Source organism: Typopeltis vanoorti, chromosome 22 (genome assembly GCF_054136105.1).
Source record: "Typopeltis vanoorti isolate ZY-2024b chromosome 22, IOZ_Tvanoo_1.0, whole genome shotgun sequence".
NCBI classification, from domain to species: Eukaryota; Metazoa; Arthropoda; class Arachnida; order Uropygi; family Thelyphonidae; genus Typopeltis; species Typopeltis vanoorti.
Window position 1 is genome coordinate 36,638,024 of NC_143570.1, and position 16,109 is coordinate 36,654,132.

The 16,109-nt window shown below is 35.3% G+C and overlaps 1 protein-coding gene across 2 annotated transcripts in view; it reads left to right on the forward strand.

Annotated features, from left to right (window-relative positions):
* LOC150094312 (uncharacterized) overlaps positions 1–16,109 on the forward strand; it is an 88,072-nt gene that overhangs the window by 42,704 nt on the left and 29,259 nt on the right. Inside the window, exons 1-5 of one of the 2 annotated variants that reach the window (XM_090411936.1) lie at positions 1,596–1,650; positions 6,730–6,871; positions 12,331–12,471; positions 13,098–13,181; positions 15,912–16,020. In XM_090411936.1, the coding sequence (XP_090268062.1) occupies positions 6,808–6,871; positions 12,331–12,471; positions 13,098–13,181; positions 15,912–16,020 (398 nt within the window). In that variant the 5' untranslated portion in view covers positions 1,596–1,650; positions 6,730–6,807. Of the gene's footprint in view, positions 1–1,595; positions 1,651–6,729; positions 6,872–12,330; positions 12,472–13,097; positions 13,182–15,911; positions 16,021–16,109 lie in introns of those variants that run through there. The other variant, XM_090411935.1, reaches the window with a different exon arrangement.

The following is a 16,109-nucleotide window of genomic DNA, read 5'->3' on the forward strand; positions in this document are numbered from 1 at the left end:
TCCATGTATATTTCTTAAGCGTGGGTATTGTCACGGTTTTACAGTGCTAAGAATTGCAGAAAACGCATTTCACACGCCATTTTTCACCACTTCATAAAATAAATGGAAACAAAGGTTAGACGTTCCCCATGGTTTCGATGAATTGGTTTGTTTTGAGTAAAGTATCCCTAGGCGTACTTCTGATTGTGTGTGTGTGTGTGTGTGTGTGTGTGTGTGTGTGTGTGTGTGTGTGTGTGTGTGTGTGTGTGTGTGTGTGTGTGTGTGTGTGTGTGTGTGTGTGTGTGTGTGTGTGTGCGTGCGTGCGTGCGTGCGTGTGTGTGTGTGTGTGTGTGTGTGTGTGTGTGTGTGTGTGTGTGTGTGTGTGTGTGTGTGTGTGTGTGTGTGGAAGCGTGTTGATCATTTCTTAATTGATGCTAATATTTCATGATCCACTTTAAACCAGTCGCGCCAAGTAGGTTGACAGCAGATTAAGCTGTTTCTAACACCAGTAGGTGTGCTATTTAAATAATAATTAAACTTTACTTCTAATTAAATGTGCATTGAACCCAGTAATCAATCTTGCACATGTCAAACACTAATGTCATTCATGTAATTAAAATATTTAATTTTAATTACGTTACCGATGACGTCGGAAAAACTAAAAAATGAACAGAGATCTTTTGTATTATTATTATTATTATTATTATTATTATTACATAACACCTCCAGGGGATAATAAATATATATTTTCTAAAAATTTAAGAAAATCGAGTTATTTTGATCTTTCTCTGATACATCACCGAGTTCTTGTAATGAGAATTTGAATGAAAACTTTATCAGTACTTAGACTTTTATCTTCAGATATTTAACTTCAAAATAGGAAATACACAGTCATTCCGTTTTACCGAAGGATGTTTCTATGTGATCAATATCCCGCGCGTCGAGCAACTGCAATAAACGATTGTATCTCAGTCTTAGATTTCTGTAGTGCAGTTTTTGTTGATCTGCCATAATTTTCAATAAATCAAGTGCATTCGATTAAACAGCATCGTTATTAAAAAGGTCTTGATTGAAGCTGTCACTTGATCCAGTTGAAAAAAGCTCTGAAATGTGATTAACGATTGCAGACGCAATACAGCGATTTAATCACACTAGTCCGTTGTGCGCCAAGTAGGAGTCTTCACCCCATCAATTGGTCTCTGTTTGTCAATCATCTTTTTTTCTCGTTTTAGAAAAGGGAGATTCCCGATTATAGAACAGAAACGCAGCAAAATAAAATGACCTCTTCTCTGTCAGCATGTGTATAACCGAACCTTAGACTTCAACCCCCTCCTTTTGCCTGCCTTCGATATATAGTGGTAGAGATATAAAGGATATGAGATCTCAGTTAAGCAGTTCAATGCTTACTGAAGGTATGACCTTTGGAGAGAACTTTACAGCTGGTTGTAGACGCAATCGAACGATCTCGTTACCCTGTTTCTTCATGTGTCAAGTGGGAGCTTTCTTCCTTCTTGATTCTGTCAGTATACTCGAGAACTGACGACTTCACTGAGCGTCTGTGAAACATACAGAACTGAGCTTATGGATCCAGGAGTATCAACACACAAAGGACCCACGACCTATTTAGCTTTGCGCAGCTTGTGTTCGGTTACTGATCGCAGTATTGTACAGGTTTGTTTTTATCATTCCCACTCACTGCAAGTTGTAAATATATAATACATTAATATTCTGAGTGGGCTAATTATTACTATTTTTATTTTATTTATTTTATATTATATTAATTTACTTATTTTGACATCATCCGGCAATCCTGCTACAGAAACCAAATATAGCACTTTTTAAGCCACTTCAGGCCTCCAAAAACCAGTGGATGATGAAATTCGTCTTTCAACCAGGCTTACACAATAACAGCTTACCTTGATATATAAATATACATAAAGAATGAACACCACTTTATATTCATATATATGAATATAAAGCGAGTATTCATAAATATAAAGCGAGCACTCAGTAGCGGTGGTTTACAAAATAAGTACTACTTTTTACTGACAGATGGATTTTATTCACATTTCACCGTGCATGCTTTTAAATCTCAAATACTTGTATATCTAATCTGCGTGACTTCAATATTCTAAAGCTCTTCTAAAAGCACCAACGACTTTTCGATTGCACTATTGGATAGAATGGTCGAAACATCATCGCGCATGAAATGGCTGGAAGGTAACGCAGGAAGAGAAAATAAATAAAGAATTGTAGCACCGTTGGCTTATTTCTTCGCATAGCGAAGAAACCCGTTTAGTGGCAACATAGCCCTCTATCCAAAGGAAAGTGCGAGTTCGTGCGTTTCTTTTGATAGAGGGCTTGATTGTTGTTGGATGCGTAATGATTTTGCGTCGTTTTTTATCTTCCGAAGTTGCAAGGTTACAATTTTGAATCTTGGCTAAAGCAAGGTGCCGTACAGGAACTTTTAGTGTGTGTGTTGCCATAGCAACTGACAAAGTAACAATAATGCTATCTCAACCATTAATTCAGAGCGTGGGCGTCCCCAAAGAAGATAGAAAGAATGCGATCCACCATGAAAATGGATAGAATAAAGTAGTCATAAGTGTACATCGATCAAAAAACTTATTTAAAAAAAAGGATTTCATTCCTGATATTTATTCCATTTATTTGCTTTCTTATATTTTGTTGTATTATTAACAGACATGGATCATATCGATCAGAGTTGGCACTTGACCTAGTGTTTACCTACTACGTTCTACAATTTGTAAATTCAGACTGCGTCAGAGATACATAGTGTAGTCCGGTTCCCAATCCACTCCTTATTAGGGGAATCCTCAGCCAGTATGTTAAAGTCCTTGCGTAAGAGGAAAAAAAGTAAGAAAACATAAAATAATTCTTATACGTTAGTTCCTTCGGCTTTTAAGGGCACGGGTGGGAAATGTGAAAATATTTGAATCATGTCAGTATTTGGTGTGCTAGATAGAAAAACCACTTCCGTTAATGTCTTCTAAAGGCTGCTGTGTTCATTATGGATGCAGCTACAACAAGGTTACTTCCTATGTGATAGCCTTCAGGTAGTCACTAATAAACAAGGTCAGTGTTAACGTCCCATTTAAAACGTTTCCTATTTTGCCGACGAGATGTGAGTTTGTCCATGACTTTACTTTGAAATGATTGTTGTTGCCATACCTTAATCACTACTGAATGATGGACATTTATTTATTTTCCTTGTTTCTTGTCAAATCTATTGCAGTGTTTAAGGTAATATAAAGTACGAATTTCTCTTGAACTGTAGAAACCAGTTTATAATCTTCTCACTATCCATATCCTGCTACGTTTCTATGATTCATTACCATAAACACCGGTTCTTTTCAAGGACAACGGCTTTAAGAATCTGCTTACATTAAAAGTGTTTGTCCTTGCTTATAAGATTTTCTTTGAATACAATAATACATTTTATCTTAATAGCAGTTTTGAATCAATATTGTACTCATATCGGAAGGTGGGTAGTATCTGCATTATTCGTTTCTACATTCGATAACAACGAAATATGAGATTAATGTAATATACCCAAGCTGACGTAAAGGTAACCACATCGTAGATACTTAGTCCACCTTGACCTTCCAGAAAAATTCGTAACCACTTAAATATCACAGTGATGTCTTATATTCTGCTTTATCCAAATTTTTGGATAAAAATTGAATCCTTATTTTTAAACCATTTTATGGATTTCTACAAATAAATAGCAATCTTTAATGCAGTAGACCTGTGTAATCACCTTCCTTAAAAGGAGCTATCGAAAGATACGATTAAGGCTTACGTTACACGTGAATGTTAATGAACAAATGACATTGGAATAATTGAATTATCAATATGTATCTAATGATAACCAAAGAAAAGACTGATAATTACTGATTTTCGTTAGACTTCAGGGTTGAAGAAGAACCATTTTGAATTACGCTGATTTGAAACTGAATATAAAACCCATGCAAATATCTTAAACTGAATAAAGCAGAATAAATGGTGTAAAGTAGAATAAACCATAGTAAATTATTGAACTATATTTAAAACCTATAAACGTTTATTGTGGTGCACCAAATGGTTAAATAAAGTTGTAAAATGATGAATGATGAAGACAGGTGAGAGAAAATCCAGTGAGAGAAAATCCACGTGGACGACTAGTATTTCTAAATCTGAATGACAGACAAGACAAGTATCCATAGGACAATGTAATATGACAAGCCTAAGAATATTGTTACCTAATTTGGTCCGTTGCGAGCAAACATCGAAGTGTGCTCCATCCAACACTTAGCTTTCCATCTAAGTTTGCACGGCAATAAAGTAAATAAGAGACTGATTCACTTACTTTGAGAATTAAATATTTAATGACTGCAAAATTTTGGGTCAAATTTCCTGAGCCTTGTGGATGATTAGATACAGTTTAAGAGAAAATAGAACAACAATTGGAAATCATATATTGTATTAGAGTGTACGATGTTAAACTCGGGAGAAAATCTCGATCTGTAGCCATTAGAGTTCAAATAAAAAGTGAAACAAACTACTGTTGAAAAATAAAGCTACTTACCGTACTCAGAACGAGTGCCTAAACTTTAAGCAGTATCGTATTTAAATTTGATTGATGAATAAGACCTTCACGGCTTTCTTTTTATAATCTTTCCCACAAAAATGGCTTCGCTGTAACAATTTTTTTTTCGAATGAATTCTCTGTGTGATAGTAATGGCATGACTACCTGATTTATCAGAGTCACAAAACCGAACGTATGTTGGTGTTTTTCTTCTGAACGTATTGGCGCATATCTACCGGTCTGTCCACAATACGAGAAACTTCACGAGAAAAAGAATATATCCCTGGATATGAAAGAAGGGGGAAATGAATTCTTTCGAGAATGCTGAAACGAGGTTAAATTACAAACTGGATGGGAAAAAGAAATTGGAGATTTATTTGGCGTATAAATCGAGCGAGTTTTTCTAGACGGACCTTTGACCTACGGAAGAGAAACTTGGAAAACCTTTCATCGAGAAAGGATGATCTCGCCTATCCTTTTTGCGATGAAATCAGAGTTGTAACCATTAGAGATGAAAGTATTTTTTAATAAAAGATAGTTTTGTTAATAGAAGAGAATCTGATCTACGAGCATATAGTATGTGCATGGCGCAATAGCATTTTGATAATACCTGACTTCAGAGATGGATGACATTAGATCGAGGAAAGGATGGAAGGCTCTTACCGTCTTCTATTTCAAGAATGAAATTAATTTGTTGTCGTGTCTATTACTTACGTATCGATATTTCAACATATCTAATTGTAAAGACTCAAATACGAGCATCGTGAGCCATTATTGTTTACAAAACTCAAAGTACATAACAAACTTATGGATTTAAACCCGATTATTTAGTACTTTCCTGCACGATACATTGTAGTAGTAGATATCAAATATAAAACTTTTATGACTAAGGATCAGTTTTTCATAATATTTTTAAACCCATTTTTCCCTTCTTTTGATGAACATAAGAAAATTAGCCTCACCAAAGCTGTCCTCAGTAACTGAACTGGAAGATCAAATGAGTGGAACATCACAATTAAAAACAAATTAAAGCAACAATGAAATGAAGCAAACGAATCACATTGTTATGCCACATATCCCCTCTGTAGTTGGCCGAGTGGATGACATATCCATTCTGCATCCAATAGTCGGATTCCACTGATTCCAGGTTCGGAATTCCACTGAGGAATGTCTTTAGGTGGAAGACAAATTTCATCAGCTAGTATGAGACCCCTGCGGTACATATTAGATAGTGAAATGACTTGAAACAGTTCCATGTTTGTTCTCTTGAGCACGGTTTCTGTATTATCTAGCCTTATCTAAGATTGCTAATGTATCATAAGTTGACAACCTATCGTGGATGAAATTAAAAAAAATACTCCATTTGTTTTAATTGTTATCAATGTTTAAGCAGTGAGGACAGCTTGTTTGTCTTTTTTTCTTTTTCTTTTTTTGGACAGTGATGAAGACAGATGTGAGTCGGTTTAATGAAAGCAACAGAATTTTTTTGTTCGTTTGTTTGTTTTCTAGATAAAATGATTCTATGAATTAAGTACGAGCTCCCGCACCTCTCAAGTACTGTCCAAAAGTTTTTAATGTTTACAGCGGGATACAAATCAGAACGACTATCCACTTTGACCCTTTGGTTCTGAAGATCCAGCTACAAATGCGAGGAACAAATTTTAGGCTTTTTCGGTCGAAGTGAGTTATCCTTTCGGATTAATTGTTTCGATTTTTTTTCATGAAGTTCTGTTTACTCGTATCTTTCAGAATAGTAAAACAAACCTTTATACATAGCACATTAAGAGATAATTACTTCAATCTTAATCTGAAAACAACATCAACTTTAATGTTAAAGGCGGTGTCACCAATTTAAGCGCATATTTCTTTTTATTATTTTTCTTATGGGTTTTAATACAAAAAAGTAAGCCACGGAGGTTTCTTGGATGTATAATGTTGTCTGCATTATACATCGAAAGAACATCCGAGCATAAAATATATAGCAATTTATTTCAGAGGAAACATATTAGTATTACACTTAGTATAAATCACAAAATCTTAGTGATTTTTCCGAGTCAGCTGCAGGACAGTTCCAAGAAATACATCCATCCAGTTTAGGTAACTTTTCACTATTTATTATTTTACCAAAGAAATAAATCAATTTGTTTTTGTAATTTTGTAGGGCGGTAGCACGATGATGCCAAAAAAAGAACTACCTCTTCTCTTTCTGACCTCTGTATAAGTTTCCAAGTTGTCCATCATGATAAGAACAAGTTCCATGCGAGTGCTTCTTCTGTTATTGGTAATATTTCAACTAGTTCTAGGTAAGTTCCACATTCATTATCGTCCAGTATAGAATATCATATAGTACATTATGTTTAGCAGAAACAGAATTCATTTTAAAGTAAGGATATAGTAAGGGTGTATATAAATTATTTTTAGTCTAAATACTGTCCAAATTTCAGATTGGCTAATATTTAGCCTACCTTCAGCATTCAGTAGTATGCACTGTTATGAATTAAAAAGATGTGATCACGAAGGATGTACACGTTCGTTTGCATTTGATATTTTTCAAGTTTAATTCGGTATTCGAGTTTACTAAATACGAACATGGAAATTGCAGTGTGAGATTATTTCATACGCTTAAAATGGTTCGAATATGAGCTTATGTAATATGTAAACGAATACCTGTCTTTCTGTTTATTTGTCCAGAATGCAATCTGTATCAGATCTGCATTGTCTATTTACTTTCTACCCAAATTTTGAGTCACAGTGACGTGCACGTACATTCTTTTACCACAGTCCTAAACAGGACCTTAAACGTCCACAACCGTACAAGGCGTCGTTGGATTTCTTTCACTATTCCCGGATAGGGTGGTTAACCCTATGGTATACTTTGAATGTAAATTAAATTTGCTCTCCTGGGTGATTTGTCTATATGAGGGAAGAGAAACCAGGATTTCCATGAAGAAGAAAAAAAAAAACCTGCCACCTCAGTATGAGATCGGCTTACTCACCATCAATTGAAAAGCCTCCTGGTCATGGTTGTTCGTTTTCTAGCGGTTATTCAAACCCAGATCTTTGCAACCAAAGGACATCTTTGAAACCGACTAAGTTATGGATGATATGCCACGTGCATGAGAGGCTCCATAATAATTTTATTTTTTCAATGGCGTTCAGTTTTTTATAGTGAATCACACTTTTAGGTAAATCTTATATGAAACACTCATGGAAATGATCAGGGAGAATAAGAAGGGTGAGAATTATGACCTCGCAAGAAAGTAAAGGCATTTCTATTAATTTGACTGACGCACGAAAACGATCGATCGAGTTGGGCCACTTTCGTGTCGAACAACTGGAACTGGTATTGATCACACCAAGCAACGCTTTTCCATTCCTTAATCCATTGTCGACGCTCCAATGTTCATTACGCTTGCATCTGATAAGATAAAACCCAGTGAGCTTGTCTATTACTTTATCTACATCCCTGACAAAGTCTGATATGCAGATTTGCTATTGCATTGTGTTCTTTTGCAATTTGATGGATCAGGACCCTCCTCCTAGACTGCATGATTCCTTCAATCGGCCATTGACTTCTTACATTGGCAAGTTTTGTGCAGATGTTGGCTTGATAACGAAACTTAGTTGTTGGCCAATTCGCTGTACATAATCTTGTGTATGAACGCCCCAGTGAGAAGGAAAGTTGCTGCGATACTTACGCCTGCACATCTGGCATCCATTAAACAGACTTCAGATCGAAATTTGTCGAATAAGATTTGCAGTCGATTAACTAATTACCCGTAAATTTACTACTTTGATTTAAACACAAGGGGAGGTCCATATTTACGCAGGGCTACATACGGAATTTTCCCAATCCGAGAAAATACGTAAGTATCTTTTTTTCCATTTTGCCGGATTCATTTATTTTACTTAATGACAAAATAATTATTTTATATTTTATAAAACTATGAATAAAAGGAACCAAAAGTAAAGTAAAATAAAGTTTACATAAAAGTGAAATGCTTATTCGGAGTCCCAAAATCTTTTCTTCTCTCTTTCTTTTCTTCTCAATTTCTTTTCTCTTTAAATAATTCCTTTTTGTTCCCTTTCCCATGTATTTGCATTAGTATTTTCCCAATTTAAACATCTGCATTAAGCAGACAACATGCTGACAATCTAGCATCCCTGATACCATCCAACCATCTTATCCTGATGAAATCCTCACTGCACCGACATTTTCAAGGCTATACCAATAAATGATCCTCCGACCTCACATTACAGCCTAACTTTTCCTAAGATTATTTTCAGTTATACTTTTAAAATCCGAATTTTGTTGTTCTCGAGAAACTTTGCTATTGCATTTTTGAAACAATACATTCTTCGTTTTTCTGCTGTGGTTAATTGTTCCTTCAAAAAGCCATATCGCGGTTGATTTTTCTATGCCTTCTTCCCATAATAAATACCATCTTTGAAACTGGTATCTGAATTTCTTGAACATTTGAATCTAAGACACTTAAATCATTCACCTTTCGTGTTTAATGTCATAATAAGCAAGTAATGGCATCACTGATCCTAATTTTATATGAAGTGGTTTTAAGAATTTCTTGTTAACTCGAATTTTATCCCAAAATGCATGCTGATAACTTTCAAATCACCACAAGCCATTCTTGTTGTTTTTTAATATTTCATGTAATAAGTAAATGAAATGAAATTTTGGATTTTAATTTTTCTTTACGAGGACAAAATGAGAGATTACTGCAAATTTTATAGCAATAAACACGTTTCAAGCTCATCTTTATGTTGAATAATCTAGTGACCAGGCCAGAAATATCTGAGCAGTACTTGGTTTATATATTTTGGATCGGACACATGATTCTCTCTCTCTCTCTCTCTCTCTCTCTTTCTAACGGATGAATGAATTCCAGGCTTGATCGAGATGTATGTAATAATCTGGCCGCTCCGTGTGTATTTTATAATCGAAAAATGACAAATTTTCACAAACTATTCCGATGGCTATTAATTTCTGTAATCTTCCTTGGCCGCTTCGACCACATTATCCGGAAGCATAAATGAAAAGTGACCTGTATCAAAATTTGAGATGCTTCCCCTCTAAAGGATGCTTTACCACAAATCACATCATCCATCTGATTTAAAGTGTCTTCATTTCATTAAGCCGTTCTGTATCAACTAATTAATGCTAGAAGAAAAACTAAGTGACAATTACAGGTGTAAAAATACGATTGCTTAATACTATCTTCCAGCCATTGTTTTGCTCACCGAGTGGCAGTTTCTCTTATGCCGATTTAAATGCAAACAACCTTTGACTTCTATTACGCAGGAGCCTCCTTATTTCAGTCAGTTTTAACGATGCCCTTTGGTTGGAAACACCAGGATTCGAATTTTGTCTAGGACGAGAAAGGTCCTTCACTCATAACACGTATGCACACAAACAACATAATATAATTTAGCCTTCACTTTAATCAAAGACGAATTACTAGATTCAATTAAGGCCGTCAAGAGGAGACTATTCTTTTATGAACCCGTTGCTTTCCAAAATCCATAAGTCGCCTTAATGCTATAACGTCACTCTGCAGGTAGCCACTCCACTCATGCGCAGAAGCTTAGGTATTGAAATCTGATTACGTAATTTCGTTATCAAACTCTGCGAAACAGACAGAAACATTCTTTGGAAATTCATTATGAGTATTATTTGATTCTTTCAAAAGCTTCTGTCCAAGAACAGATTAAAAACATACATCGTTTCGGTGTTTAATTTGAAAGGTCTGTTGATCATTCTGTTGACGAAAGAACGGCTTTGATTTGGTAAATTGAAAAATTTTCCAAAATCCAGTTCTCAAATTGAATATCCGTCCGTTACTTTTCATACTTTAAGTGCGTTTCCATAGCAATGCTAAATCTCTGATATTTCTGCAAAACAACATTTATTTTAAAGTGAGGTACAATCAGAAGAAAAAAAAAAAAACATGCGTCTTCCTTCCCTTGTCCACTTAGACACCGCGCTCGATGCTAGAGAATAACGTTAAATGGAGCGTATTTGAATGGTTGCGTCTTGCGTTGGGATCATAAGGAAAATTCAGGTTAAACTCCTAAATCCCTCTCTTGATCTAGGAAAATGCTTAGGATGAAAATATTGCCGTACTGGGGACCGAACAACGGAGAGTTCTGCGAGATGAATTATGCACGCTGGGAAATATTGTGATCGGCTGCGGCAATTCGAGCATGAATACACAAATGAGAAATATCGCTGTAAAAAAAATCAATAATCTCCCTTTCTGTTTGTTGGTGTGCTCTATTCGTGGATAAAGATGAGAGTATACCACGAATGATTACTTAATGACAGCACTCTCAATGGTAATGAAAGTCGGATTACAATTTTCCATACAGATTTACACAGTCCATTACGTAATAAAAGTCCAACATAGCAACTGCCCTAACGATCAATGCAATAATGTTAAATATACAAAGCGTTTCCTTATAACTCTATTTCGTTTGTGGAAAATTTCAATAAGGATTAGCAGTTGAAACTACGCGAAATAATGAAGAAACTTGTGCCTGAAATGACCTTTAATCCTCGTTTAATAAATTACGGTATGTTTATGTTCGACTGTTCATTCAGTTTTATTCTTTAAGTTTGTTCGTTCTGCTACCGAATGAAGGTTCGATAGTTATTTTAGGCAAATGGATCGTTTCTATCGTTTTTTCCCTTAAATTTTATATGCTCTGCGAAGTCACTTTTATTTATTTAGTATAAGTATGTTAAGAATGATAATAAAATCACTTGAATGGAATTTAAAGGTGTGTCGTGATCGGTAAGCAGACACTAATTTTTCTGGTTTGTCCATTCTCCGTAAATATCACGTTTGTTTCAGTGTTCATACTAACATGGAAGTTCGTATCGATATCTTTCTTTTTTTGTGAATAGATCGTGAATGATTAACAAGACAAATTCGCTGTTTAATTTGATTCAAATATTAACTATTGTAATTTGAAATTGATTACTGAATTTGGTATTTGACTCCTTGAAGAGAAAACTTACGTTTTTAAGTAGCATTCATTATAAAGACTTATTTTCCGACCGTTTTAAACGCTCATAAAAGTTCCCGAAAACTAGAATAACTTAGCAACATTATTTTACGCTTTCTTAGAGGAAAAAAAAACAACGGAACTGTGCGCAACACAAAACTTCCTGTCTCAATTATCTTCTTGCTTCTAACGCAATTCCACGTTGGGTATTATTTGCGATTAATGAAGAAAATGCCGCGGCATAAAGATGATTTGAGATTGGAAAAATATTTCTATCATGAGCTAGATTCAGAACGTTAAGGAAGTTTCAGAAATTCGAATCCCTAAATAATCCCTCCTTCTCTAGGGGTTAAAATTCACTAGATAGTAGTAGTTCTCTCCAGTTGCGTCAAAAAATCTTTGTTCTCTTATCAAGGATTAAGCCTCTGGATAAAACTTCATCAATATCTCGATAGAATTTCATCACGCACGGATTTTCCTGTTGTACAAGCAGGTCACAGTAGCGCCATCTCGAATTATCAACTCCTTTCCGAAATATTTTATTTGACAAACTTAAATAACTTCATTATTATCAAAAACAGATAATATTGAAAACAGATATGGATAGCCTTTCATCAATACACATTATTCGTGCTTATTAATTAATTACAACTAGTCACATTTCTTTGTAATAGTAAAACTTATTTTTGACATTTTCTTAGTCATTGATATTTTTTTTTATTTCCATGCACCTTTTCAGCCAGAGCTTTCTATCGTTTTGATATCACGTCGTGTCCTCCTGGATATTTCCCTTGCAATAGCACTTTAGACTGCGTGGAGCAACGACTCAACTGCGATGGCAACCCAGACTGCGATGATAATTCTGATGAATGGCATTGCGGTGAGTTGGATATCTATTTTTGGGACTAGTTCATAATTTAAAATATATTAATGTAACTCAGATGTTTACAATATGATTGATCATAAAAATGGGATGGGTTTCTTAATTTAGAGATTCTCTCATATTAGGAATATTTATTTCGCGCGCGTGTGTGCGTGTGCGCGCACAACCGATAATTAATACAAATATTTTCTTAAAGTGCGTTAGGTGTTCAGAAGTCAAGATCAACAGTTATGGAGGCTCCCATTATCGATGATATGTTAAAAGCACAACCATTTGTGAAGGCCTCCTTTGTTAACGATTCTCACTTGAAATAGAGAAATAACTGTTTATCGTACGTCAACAATCCTTGTATTGTCAAGTGGTTGTTGTTATGCTTCATGTAGCTAAGTTATTGTTTGCAGATCTGAAATATAGGAAAACACGAACACGCACACGCACATTTCTTGATCATTACTTTATTAACAAAATAACCAAATAGAAATTGTTCGAGTTTACATTCAAATAAGCTCCATTAAATATTTCGATAAATTAACGAAAATTCTACACGAGTAGTAAAACAAAAATAGAACTCTTGACAACAGACAACGCGGAAATAACTAAAACTTTTGTCTCTCTCTCTATAGATGACTCTGTTCGTAATGAATTTTGGAACAATTTATTCCGCAAAAGACCGGATGAGGACAGAGAGAAACATGTGCAAGGATGTGGTAAGTACATTTTGGCAGTTCTTTTGTTGCTAACATTCTTTGCATGTTATGAATACGTTTAACCTTTCAAACGATGGGAGTTGTTTGAAGAGTGCACGAATTGGCGTTTGTTAAATTTATGCATCAATAATTGCAAATGTGTTGATCGAATATTTCATTGTCTTTTGATAAACGCCTGCTTGTTGCTGTTACTGGAAGTTAAGCGGCATAATGTTTATATTGGGAACTGGTTTGACGTGGATGAAAGCGGTGTTTCCCCCAGCTGGAAGAAGGAGCCATTGCATCTATCATCGCTGCACTCTTAGTGTAGACTAGACGTTCGCTAATCTGTTATCTAACGCCGTAAACATTATCAGGGAAAAACCGTCTATCGTGTTTTGCTGTGTGGGAGAGAAAGAATAGGATACTCAGTGCAGTGAGACTGGAATTTCATCAGTTTTCTTATATAACGGAAAATATGAAATGGTTTACTTACTTTACGGTTAAAGTAACTTTCATGATTGTTTGCAATCATGACAAGATGTTAAAATGTTTCATTTATTATGGCACACCCTTGAAAATAATCAAAACAAGAAGCTACCAGAACTATCATGCAAGGTTAATGGAAAGATGACTGACCAGCTTTCCAATTTCCACTGGAGTTCTTCAGGGAGATTCTTTGCCTCCATATCTTTTCATTATTACCCTTGATTATGTATTCAGACTCACAGGAAATGAGTCCGGAATAATTCTTGAAGATTACGCAGGACAAACTCACACAACCAATCTCTATTTTGAAGATGATGTTGTTGTATTGATTGACTCTAACACTCAGACTGCCCAAAACCACTTAAGATAATTTATGTAAAAATGCGGCACTGATCTGAGATCAGGTAATATAAATCAAACTTAAGTCTTAAAGAACAGAATAGAAGGAAATATTAGGCTAAATGACCATATTCCTGAAGAAGTAATTGATTTTCAGTACCTTAGTTGCTACATCGATACTTTAATTGACGTAGTAGAAAAAAGCACAAAGCTCTCCAGTTCCATAAAAGTCTAACCAACATCTGGAAATGCAATTTCATCACCACAAATACCAAAATTCGTCTGTACAAAACCGCCAGTCAAGCCATATTTGCATGTTGTGTCCAGACATGAAACATCATTACTCAACGAGCAGTTTATATCATCAATGGCCTTGGGACAACATATCTTCGAATAATCCTAGGATATATGTGGCAAAGATCACATTCCTAATACTGTCATTCTTGAAGAAAGCCAGCAATGAAGAAAAATTAAGAAGGCCAAGCCAAAATTAACTGAGATAGTTGGGACACAAGCTTAGACATCCACCTTCATCTACGTTCAGCGTTCGTGCTCTTTACAGGCATCTTAATGGACACAGAGCAAGAGGAAGACCGAGAAAACCGTTTTGGCAATACAGAAGCAAACTTCTTTTTGAAGATGAGGCTCATGACATTTACTATTTGGCAGAAACAAGCCAACCTGGCTCACGTTCATGATTTTTTTTTTTTTTTTTTGCTCCGTGAATATTTGTGTATGGAATTCCCTATTTATGCATGAATAAATGATCATGGTGATGAATTAATGCTACTGTTAATATGGTGGTTAATTCTATCTAAACTGTGCTATATCTGTCAAAGCGTATGGAATGTGACCCATTTATCCGTTTTTTTTTGTGGACCAAAAAACCCTGAGATTACCCCAAATCCACCTCCTCATGAGAATAGCTAACTCATCTTCACTTGAAAAGTCCTTATAATGTTTCTTGCATTCTAGATGAGATTCAATCTAACCCGCGACTTTCTTAACGAAGGCCATTCCTACAGACTGAGATTCTTTTACGGTTTTATACAATTAAACAAAAGAGCTGGGTTCGAAACAACTATATTTACACAGCACGATTTATCACTTTAATTTCACATAACGATATTTTTCCAGTCGGCGTGGGCTGATCACCCCAATTTTTTTCTTTATTATTATTGGAAAATGAAGAACCATTCTTAACACATATTAATTTTGCCTTTTTATAAAACCGGATCAAAACGCAACATGCAATCCTCCGAAAGAACATGGATTTAACTCCAGCTTTCCCGAAACATATCACAAAGAACGTAATTTTATTAAATAACTGCCGGCCTTGTTCAGAGTGGTTAGCTTATTCGCTCTCGAACCAACAAACTGCGAGTTCGAATCCGATCCGCTGTGAGTGGATGTTTTAGGTAAGAGATGAATTTTATCGCCCGGTGTGAGACCACCGTCCCACTTATTGGATGCCTGGAAAGTTCCTTGTTTGGCCTCTATAGCGGGGTTTCCGGATAATGTAAAAAATACTCTCTCTCTCTCTCTCTCTCTCTCTCTCTATATATATATATATATATATAATTGTTCATGTAAAAAGTATCCTTTAGTCCACCCGCAGTAAAGGTTGTAAGTACTTAATTTTAGTGTACGATGTTAACAATGATACAGTGACTTTTTAAATAATTACGTACACAAGTAAATTACTTGAAATAAGGTAATTTTTTTGCGTGCTGGAGCAGAAGTGGTTGCTACGGAAACTTGACGCTACGGCTGTCTCACCAGATAAACTATTTTGCTGTATAGAGATATAATGTAATTCAAGTCGAATTGGTTTATACAATTTGTGAATTGTTATTTGCATAAAATAGCAAGCCTTCATTATGTAAAGCACTTGAATTGAAAATTGATTGTTTTTTTCTTCAGAATTATGGAAAGTTCCCGCTGAATGTGTCTGTTCCAGTGTTCGCCTGTTTTGCGAGCGAAGTGGCCTAGAAGCACCACCTCAAAATTTGCCTTCAAATGTCAGAGAATTGTAAGTATCTTGATGGCTGGACTTCGGCGTACATTTTTTGCGTTATTTTTAGGTTGCAGGCTTTGTTTTTTTTTATGTTTCGGTTAAGA